General features: G+C 38.7%; 1 protein-coding gene across 3 annotated transcripts in view; it reads right to left on the bottom strand.

Annotated features, from left to right (window-relative positions):
- flt4 (fms related receptor tyrosine kinase 4) overlaps positions 1–11,238 on the bottom strand; it is a 46,918-nt gene that overhangs the window by 26,250 nt on the left and 9,430 nt on the right. For all 3 annotated transcript variants that reach the window (XM_046030403.1, XM_046030401.1, XM_046030402.1), the window contains exon 2: positions 1,363–1,459. In XM_046030403.1, coding sequence (XP_045886359.1) covers positions 1,363–1,459 — 97 coding nt within the window. The remainder of the gene's footprint in view (positions 1–1,362; positions 1,460–11,238) is intronic.

Below are 11,238 nucleotides of genomic sequence, written 5' to 3'. Positions count from 1 at the left end.
TGAGATCCTCGGGCAGAGGTCTGTTGTCTGTTCCAGAGTCTCGACTGAAAACTAAAGGGGACAGAGCGTTTGCTGTCAGGGCCCCGAGGCTCTGGAACAGCCTGCCCGAGGAAATCAGGTCGGCTGAGTCAGTGAACTCTTTTAAGTCCCTTCTTAAAACATACTTTTATAGCAGAGCCTTTCCTGATCTTATTTGACTTTATTTTATCCCTTTTATTTTATTCTATTTTACTCATTTTTTATTCATCTTAAACGTGTATTTTAGTCTTTTCAATGTTTTCATGCTTTTATCTTGTATTGTTTTTGTATTATTGTCTTTTGGGTATTATTGTCTTTACACTTGTTAAAGCACTTTGTAACTTGTTTTTGGAACTAAAGTGCTCTACACATAAAGATTATTGTGCCAATAAAATAAAAGCGCGAGAATGTCTTTGCAGCAGTACTTTATGTCGCGTTAACTGAGAGTTTTTACTTTGAAAAGTTATGGAGGAAATTCAAAAGAGTCTGAAAAAGCTATTGAGAAAAGCAGGAATTTCCTATGCCTGGAGATACTGGGCAAATAAAAATAAGCATCCATAGGTTGATGTGGACCAATCGCTGGGACGCACACACTCCTGCACATGCTTAATTGTGAATGTGTAAAACCATCTCTTCGTAATGAATTTGTTGAAAAGGAAGAAAGAGAATATTTGCAGCAAGTGGGAGTTGAACACACAACCCTTTGAACAGGAGTCCTGTGCACTACTGACTGAGCGTAACAGGTACACAGTAAATGATGGATTATAAATGATAAATTGACTATGTTCTGGCCCAACATGTAATGACTCAAAAAAAATAGTTAGACCGATGGCAGACTTAATTGCCAACCCCTGACTTTTGGCATCATTGGGTCATTATTATTATTATTTTTAGTTTTTGCATTTTTATCACAACATACAGAAGAGCAAAACAAAACAACTGGTCACCCATACCGTTATATAAATACTATACTAATGGACGTATTTGTCACTTCATCCAGTAAAAGAACAGCAATAACCTTGTAAAGACACACAACCCATTTTTCCCAGTGTCTCTAATAACATAAAGGTTATTCTCTCCATCCCTTGGATAACATTTACAACATAAAACCAGTCTGTCTTTGTTAGAAGACTGGTTTTCGAGTTACTGCTTTCTTGCTGGCAGCTAATAACATATTCAGCAGGTATTTTTCTGTTACTGGTAAATTAATTGGGATATTGCCTAAATAGATTGTGGTAAAAGAGTCATTAATTCCATTGCCAAAGATGTTTTGTATTGCTCATGCAAACTCCTGCCTTTGATGCACAAGTCCATGCACACTCAAACCAAAGAACAACCACATACCTGCATGTAATTGTGAGTGTTTGGTGGACAGGAATCACTAGGTCGTCTTTGGAGCTATCAAGGATGGGTGGAGTCATAGAAAAGCCAATCACCAGACCTAAGGGAGCGAAACACAGCAACTGCATTAGATTCATGTTACACAGGTCGGTCAGGACCTTGTGGTTTTGACAAGAGCTGCTTGTAGGCTGTCGAATCTCCTCAACTCAGACAGCACATTGTTCATTACCTTTACAAGCTGTACGGCAATCTGTCGGTAAAGCACTCGACTCGGCCCCTGAAACACCTAGACAGAGAAATCGTGGCCCACTCATGAGGCAATGCTGCCAGGAGCTCCCTGCTTCCTCCTCTGAAATTGCCACAAAGACCATTTTCCAATGATTCATTATAAATGGATTCACTTGTGCTTGGTTAATATGGCCAGTCTAGAATGTCATTACCATCCCAGAGTCCCTTCAGGGTGCTATTAGCGCTTAGTCAGACTCCACACATACAGTCTATCGTATATAAAAGTGTCATCATGACTTATGTACCACCTGGGTATGATTAGGGATGAAAACACACTTTGAGCGATAGCAGAGACTGAGAAGGTGTATGAAGGTGTCTTTCTTTGCATTCATGAAAGCAAATGATGGCCATTTTTCTCATCAGACCCGAGTGTTTGTTTGAAAATGGTTGTGACGTGTGTGCTGTATTTCATCCACTATATGTTGGCACTTTTACAGCAGAGCGAACAAAGAAGGGCAAACTATTCAAGGACAAGTAGAGCAGCAACTGGAACACCTGAAAGCCTACAGCTTCGAGTATGTGTAATACAGAGAACAGGCGAGACAACAGACTTCAGCACCGGCAGCAGAATAGCAACAAGAACTAATTCATGAACAGTCAGTCATGACCTACTGCCAATCAAAACCCAGAGCTCTGGACAGCTGCAATTCTTGTACACAATCCTCATTCCTCTAACACATCCTGCAGCCCAGGGAGCACAATAGAGCACGGTTATTCTTATCTAAATATTTAGTTATTCGTGTTTACAGTAAAGGCTGATCCCAATGGAAGGAGACTGATCAGTCTGGATTCCTTCCAATACTGTAAACAGACAGAAACTGAAAGATACCCTTCACCTTGAGTGGACAGTCTTGCATTTAATGCAAGTATGCATAGTAATTAGAAAATCTTACACTGCAAGATTGAAAACTCCTGTTTTATTTCACCTATTCCCTTCAACCTGTCTAGTGTATTTCTACTTCAGTTAAATTCTGTATTTGCAACTTTTCCCAGAATTAATCTAAACACTCCTCAGAGCAAAATAATAAACATTGCTTTGCTTTCAATAAAAAAATGAGAAGCCAACCATGTTTTACACAGACAATACTCAAGACCAAGTTCTGCTGCATTGCATTTTTCAGTAACAGCTTCAATGAATGAGAAATAATTCATAAAATTAAGAAAAGCTATACAAGAAATTTAAAGAAGATGTTTACCAGGACCTTTCAGACATTTGTCTTAAAACCTCACAGTGACAACAAAATTCCACATTCCTTTTTTTGTGCGGCTCAGACAAACGAGATATAACATGCTGGCAAGTTTGGCTATAGCTGCATATGTGAAAAAAGTTTATAATGCCTTTAGTGCCTCCAGAGTGAGCTGTGCAAAGTCAGATAAATTGCCTCAAGTGATGTCATGTAAGTCAGCGTCAGCTGGGGCTGAAGACTACGAGGTTGAAAATGAAAATAAATCTGGGGTTGTGGAGTTAAAAAGAAGTGAGTTTACCAGACCTCTGTAGAACTCTCTTCATCTCTGCTTGAGGCTAGCGGCTCGAGGCTACATTAGCCGCTACTAGCATAACACACCCAAATCTCATAACATGTCCAAATCGCTGACCAAACTGTCGGCACTATGGGTAATGAAGGCACCAGGTTTTGACAAGGAAGAAGAATGAGTGGAAAAAAATTATATCTCTGCTGCATCAATTTTGATAATTATTTTTAAACTATCCATTGTATATCTGACAGAGCATTGCTAAATCAGAGGAGTACTCGTTTAACCAACTGCTGGCGGTAGGTATCTACACAAGTGTATTCTTTGTATTTCTCATCAAGACAGCGAATTACCCCAAATCTTGAACTATTTGTGCTTCATACTATAGTGCTTCATAACTGCTGGTGTTGACCCTCTTACTTTCTTTTATACTAATAAAATAGCTCACATTTCAAATATTCTTGTTCATCTTTGCTGGGGATCACAGTTCAACATCTGTTTCTGTCTTCGCTCGGATATTAAATGCAAAATAATTTAAAACCACATAAAACCCACAAAATAACACTATATGAATGTGAACTGTGACCGCTGACATTGCCATGCTGACAGAAATCAATCATGTTAATGGGCTAAAATGGGAAGTTGTGGCAGTCCATGAATCACTCCCAGCTGGGCTCCCGGCAGGCTATTCCTTCCCTACTTTATCAAAGATCCTTAACTCTGCCCCAGAGGAGAAGCAAAGTTTCCCCAACATATTGTCTCAGCTCAGATGTGACCCTGCCATGTACTTCTGTCCCATCACCACCCTTCTGCAACAAAACACAGCTTTGTCCGCTCTTCCTCACACCTGAAATGCTGTGAAGCCAAATAGAGGGCCGTGTCAGAGATATATACCCACAGGCCACCAACACAGGGCCCCCCAAGAGCAACAGACAAGGGGAAAGTGTGAAAGGAAATTCCTGTCAGGACAGCTTCACTATTTTAGGAACAGCAGATTTCCTTCACAAACACCAAGGGAGATGAACAAGAGAGATCATCTCCTTGAGCCCTAGCTCAATGTTATAGGATAGCAGATTAATGAGCGCTGGACCTCCCACTTTCCTATTATGATTTCAATCCCTCCTGTGTACAGCACACCTGGATGCAAATTGATTACTAAAATGCATCGACACAAATTCAAATACTAATCCATATTCCATCAGATCAGAAAGCACCCGGTGTCCTGCCAGTGGACCACAGACAACTTTAGCAATTAACTGAAATCATGATTGATTGTTGAGTTGAAGGCTAGCCAAAGTAAGCTGCAATCCTCAGCTGAAAATGTACACACGTGCGTTTGTTGTTCTCCTGGTTGGGCCGTGAGTTTGGGTTGCAGTTGTAGTCATGAGTTAACTGGGTGTCGGGGAGCTGCCCCTTAGTATAACTTGTATAACACTGTTGTGTTGGTAAAGCGGCTGTCTGGTTGTTGGTCTGATGTTTGCTCTATGACACACTATGAATTTCCGAAAGGACGAATAAATATCTATCATCTATCAATGTACTCAGCTGATCCAGTTACTGTGGGGGGAGCAAAAGTACTTCTCAAATGACACATCGATGAGTCGTTGAAATAACCTATAGAAGCTTCAAGTACTAAAATAATTGTTAGCTACAGCCCTACTATAGATAGGAGGGCATATGTCAAACCTGTGATCTTCTATCTCACAGTACGACATTCGAATGACTTAGTGTGTGAGGTACAAAAAGAATAGAAATTAGCGTTTCTATGTTGACAACTTTAAAGCTGATCTAATCTAATATTTATTAGTATTTATTTAATATATATATAGACAAATTAATAAATGGATTAGATGACAACATGTACTGTGTGTAAGGGGTCGGTCATAGTGATGAAACCCCTGAGAATAATCGCATGACTCTGCAGTTCCTCTGAGCTCTGCGGAGCTTTTTAGCTTCACTGTTTTGGTTCATTCTCATAGCTCTCATCAGTGATCATTGTTTTCAGTGATAAAAGCGCTGGTAAACCTACACTACCTGCCCAGTACCAAAAAGCAAACAGACAAAGTTAGCCACTAGCTGGTCAACACAGTGGAGAGCTAAAGGAGAGTGAATTTTGGACTTGTTGTGTGGACAGAAACATCTCCAAATAAATACTAATATTGCTCGCTTTGCTGACAACTTAAGGTGGAAGTGTTCACAGCTTGTTCTGTTTCCCCCGAAGTGGCCAAAAAAAAGATACATGAATTCTGCTTTGAAAGGAGGCTCACCAAAAAAGCTATAGCATTGTTCATTTGTTCAAACATTTAAATAAAACAATAAAACAACGTTTTTCTAACATTGACATCTTGAGGCTGTGTGAATAATGACTTGCTTAGAAAGGCAAAGGCAGAAGTAGTGTGATGTGTTGTAGCGCCACAAAACATCTTCAGAGGGAGGTCATTGTGGATGGTGGGGAGTACAAAGTGTGAGACTTTGGCAATGAGGACTGCTGTTTGCTTCCTGTTCCCTACCAGCAGTCACTGTGGTTTATTTTAACCATGACTAGGATCTTTACTTAGTTTTAGTTGCCTAAACTTAACCAAACCTCAACCATAGGAAATCTGTAGGCCTATGTAAATCTTTATTTTCTAACAGTCATTTGTAACATTCGTTCATCCTGCTGATGGGGCGCCAAATCACAAAACACTCATATGAATACAATTACTTGTTTTGTTGTTAAGGTTGGAGGATTTGCCTCTTTAAAAGCCACTACGTGCAGACTTTAAAAATGTCCAACTTCATCGAGAAATATCAAGCAGATGCACACTGCCGGTCACACAGATCCGACTTTCTGCATCTTTCTGCATGTACTGTGTGTGTGGTGTCGGAATAATAAGATTTTTTTTTCCCGAATGGGAACGCCCACTGAAGTCAGACCAACAACTCAGAAAATCTGAGAAAATTTCGCTACTTGAGTTGCCGAGTTGTTGACGTCATACACGTAAAAACATGGTGGACAACATGGTTGATGGTTAGAAATCACATATTGCATATAGGCCTACATATATATATAAAAATAATAATATACAAGGTGTCATTTGTAATATGCTATTAGGTTATAACGATTTGTTTGCAGTCCGTTTGTAGATTGATTAATCAATGTAGATTGATTAGGGAAGTTATTTATTTGCAGTATTTGCAGTACAAGCAATATTGTAGTGGTTTCAGGTAATTTACTGGTGCAGTAACAACTCTGGGACAAACTGTTTCAGCATAGTTGGATGACAATGAAAATGCTAATCCAACATATCTTTATAGTAGCATCCAAGTTATTTCCACATTCCAACTTAAAGCACACAGAACGACTTCGCTACTCAGGAAAGGAGCACATGAATGCAGCAATATCCCATCAGAATATTTTGAAAGATACTATTATGATGTAAAGAATTATACACATTGTAATTTTAACATATAGTCCAAGGATAAAGGTTCCAGTTTAAAACATGACAGACAAAGCACTACACATGATGTATATACTGGAAAATGTATTCAACAGTAAACACAATATGGATTGTAAATATCTCTGAGCAATAATCGGCGATATAATGGGGAAATACAAAACAATCCAGTGTGCATACTGATGTGAAGTGATGTGATTTTTCTCTCTGAGAGACGAGCAGAGTGAGTGATGAGCTCTGAGCTAAATCCCTACTGTAGCTGAGTCTCAGTGACAGATGCTTCCCTGACAATCAATTGAGCGATCGCACACTGACAGACGGCATGCAAATTGTAAATCTGTTTGAAATATCATGACTGGCTGGCATGCCCTGACAGACATCTAGAGGTGCATTTGGGAGGGAAACCCGCAAAAGATTGATTTACTATAAGGGGAAGATTTCAGCGTTGGCTATTTGAAACGCTCCATTATGGTAAGATAAACTGATATGTCTATCACAGTGCTGCAAGAGTGTCTCACAAGAAAGGGCAAAGAAGGCACTACACCCACAAGGAGCCAAGCTAAAAGATGTTTGAAGTCAAGCAAAACATTTCACAGATCATTCAAACTGATACAATTCATGACATACTGTATGCTGGTGTACTGTCAGGACTCCTGACATGGTCTATTTCCAGGGTGAGTTTGAGGCTAACGTGCACCACATTACTTTTCAAGACTTCGGACCTCTTATATATCGCTTGTTATCTTAAGTGGCTCTCTCATAACTGCTGAAGGAGGTGGTGCAACGTAATAACTTAATGTGTGCTGGGTTACACATGGCTGCGGGCCAAAACAACTCTGCTGTTTGGACACTTTAGATTGATGAGAGTTAGGGAGGGGGCATCTCTACGCCTTACATACTGTAGGCGACTCTCGCCCTTGATGCTCCAGGAGCTGATCGTTCTTTCCCTTCATTTCACAATGATTACATTTATTTGTGCCAGATGTCAATATTTTCCATATGGATGCGATGTATAATGTGTTCACCATATCTCCAAACTGTGAGACACCAGATGTGGAGGCCCGTCAGCTACATCAATGGTGTACAAATATAATAATCCCATTGGTAGCCTAACTGTTTGCATTCTGTCAAATATAATTAAAAGCATGCATTGCTCCAATGAACAGCTATGTAAAGAGAATGCCAAAGGAAACCAAACACATCAGTTCACACAAGTTCAGCATGATAACATATCTTGTCATGATAATAAACACATTTTCCTGCTGTGACCTTTCATGCTGTGTTTCATGACAGGTTGTTATGACTGTTATCACTCAGTTAACTAATTTATCTTAATATGCATTAAACAGTGATGTGAAAAGAAGGTGAACAGTCTCCATTTATTGTACAAGCCTTGTTCCTAAACAGCAGTTTCAGCTGGAGGACAGTCAGCACAAAACAGTTGTGTAGGTGGACAGTGAATAAGCAGAGCTGCAGCTGTGAACTCTGGTTTAAGCACACCACGTTACCCTTCAGTACACAAGGCTGCAGCTTCAAAGAGAAAATGACGCTTAACAATGTCAAGTACACGGCAAGTTAGGCAAAATGTTCCAGTTAAGTCTTGAGTTTACACTTTTAACTCACTCTCTTTTATTTATTATACGGTGGAAACAGCTTACTGTGATTCAAGTTACAGTGCTTATGGATCAGAATTATTAATGTACAAATGTTTTTTAAATAATTTGCTTGCAGTATTTAAGTAGTTCGCTTACAGTGTTCATGTTGGGTCTTTTCATACACAACAACATATGGAGAAAAAAATCTGAATGATTTATGAATACTTTTGTTTAGAAGATTTGAAGATTGTGAAAAGCATGCACTGCATAAAGTCATAATGACAATGTAACTTTGACAAAAACAAATGCTGAGTTTATGTATATTGTCATAGACTAAATATCACTGGCAGGTTTAAAGAAGTCTCATAAAGTTTTTTTAAACAGAACATACATTAATGGAAGCCAGTGGGATACAAAATGCATAGCAGTGATGTTAAAAATGAGATAAAACATGTAAAATCACTGATACGGCCCATAATTCAAAACATTTTTGCAAATAATTTTCTGTAGTATCTGAGAGATGAACATCTATCTATTCAGAATGATTGCTTGGCCTGAAAACTGAAATGGATGGTGATTGGCTGTTGGCAGCCACCATACAAATGTGAAAGGGGGCAGAGAGCCAAAAAAATATTTGAGCTTGTTTCCCCTTTTTTCCCATGCATTCCAGCTGGTGGTGCAGAGATAAGCAGCAGCTTTGGGTGATTAGCTTCAACCAACAAAAATCAACATCACATTATAACCTACAAAGATAAAACACAGTATTTCCAAAGTTGATTTACTCCTTCTGTTATCGTATGATTACACAGGGAGTAAACATACCAGTTTAGATGTGTAAAATCCTCAAGACAGATAAACGCCACATTAACAGTCAAGAAATTACTTCACTTGAAAGGATAATGACAGCACTGACTTCATAAACCTTGTGATTCAGCTCATTGCGTTCACAAACAGCTGCCACTCTAATCACTGGGGATTGTCGAAAATAATTCAACAATTACTGAAGATTTAAAAAAGAAATTATTCATGTGATATGGTTTTATTCCAGAGAAACAGCTCACTGAATATGTCCTTGTAAAAACTTGACATTGCTCTTGAGAAATGTGATTTCTCTGTTGTTGTGAAAACCCATTCTCACTGTGGGATTAATCTGTGTACCCTACACCAGCTCCAGCTGGCTCTGCCGGGCAAACAAGAAGGTTTGAGTGGCCTAAAAAAACTTTTAAGGCTAATATTTCTTTAAAACAGCAATTCAAGAGAAGAAATGATAAATGCTTTGGTAGGTAAAATGTAATTTAGATAAGGATGTGAAAGCAGTGAAAACGGCTCGGTTGGTCTTGTTCTCAAACATGCGAACTATGTGACAGTGATCATTCAGAGAAGGCTACATTAGATACGGCTGGTCTTTCTGCCTTTTCTGTGCTGCATGCCTCTGTCATGATGGAAGCGCCAGATGTATACATGGGAGCTAAGTGCCAGAAGTCAGAATTTTTCAAGGACAATTGTGTCTGTTCACTCAGCATGTGCAGTAGGCTGCACTTTGATGTGTCAGCTTCACATACCTGGTTGACAGGGAGGAAAGATGTGCAACTGGCTACTTGTCAATTGAAATGTGCAAACAGCATGCCACAGCAACGTCAATAGCGGCTCTTTATTTAGTTTTTAAGAGCCAGATTACCAAAGGGTGGATAGGACTGCTGCACCAAGTGTTCTGCAACAATTTAGTGCTATACAATATGATAAAAATGCAAGAAAAAAGATAATGCAGAAAAAAAGTTACCTACAACCAGCAGCCGGTCAGTGAAGACTGGAAACAGCTAAGCAAGCCTGGCTTAGGCCAAAGGTAACAAAATCCACTTACCAGCACCTTTAAATGTAACTAATTAACATTATACAGTATATCTCAATTAATCCATCTGTACAAACTGAAGTATAAATAGCAATTCAACATTTTCTTGGCGGGGACAAGCTTTCGGCTGCAGACTCTAAAAAGTTATTGGTCCAAGAAATAGTCCGCAACATAACCTCCATAAAACGGCAAATTATTTTTTCATACAACTATTATTCTATGGATTGAAGAAGATAAGATAAGTTATAGTGGTTCTGGTAGGTGGATTTTGTCCACATCACCACCCCCTGTTGGCTGTGTATTACCGATCCGACACTGATATGGCCCAATTGTGACGGTACACTGTCACTATTTATTTATTTATTTATTTATTTAAAGCAAAATAGTGTGACAACAGAGAAGATACACAATAATAATAACTTATACACTTATGCTTGAAATGGAGTGGGAAGAAGTAAAACTTATTAAACCCCACCCCAGTCTATCAAAGAATTTATACATACAAAAAATAGCTGCTTCCTTCATCAATAATCTCAAAGAAAAAATATTAATAATTAATAAATAAATAAATAAATAATAATAATAATAATAATACCTCATTTAGAAACAGTGGATGCACAAGTCAAAACCACACATTCATACCATACTAATAATATACAAATATTTCCACAGGTAACAATGCTTATCAAATACCAACAATGGTAGACGAAATACCACAAGGGTACATAACAATGATTATCAAATACCAACAATGGTAGATGGAATACCACAAGAGTACATAATGACGAACAACTACCAACAATGGTAGACGGAATACCACAAGGGTAAATAAATGACAACTAATCCAACAATCTACACAACATGAATACAATCAAACCTCATTGTCATTGTAATGGGACCAGACCTTTCGTTTGTAAAGACGTTGAAATTGTGAATGCCTTGACACTGCTTTAATTCAAGCCCCAGATTATTCCACAAAGTAACCCCACAAACAGACATAGAATAACTCCTCCTGGTGGAACTCGCCATTGGTACCGCAAAGTTTCCAAATCCTCTCAAACTGTACGACTGCTCCTTATGAGAAAACATATTTTGAATGTTCACAGGTAATAAATAGTGATACGCTTTGAACATGAACTGTGCATTATAAAATTTTACAAGATCCTGCATTTTTAATAGCTTTGATTTGAGAAAGAGAGGATTTGTGTGTTCAAAATAGGCGGCCTTGTGTATAATT

This window comes from Micropterus dolomieu, linkage group LG19, assembly GCF_021292245.1.
Source record: "Micropterus dolomieu isolate WLL.071019.BEF.003 ecotype Adirondacks linkage group LG19, ASM2129224v1, whole genome shotgun sequence".
In the NCBI taxonomy this organism is placed as follows: domain Eukaryota; kingdom Metazoa; phylum Chordata; class Actinopteri; order Centrarchiformes; family Centrarchidae; genus Micropterus; species Micropterus dolomieu.
This window is presented reverse-complemented; position numbering and strand designations above follow the sequence as displayed.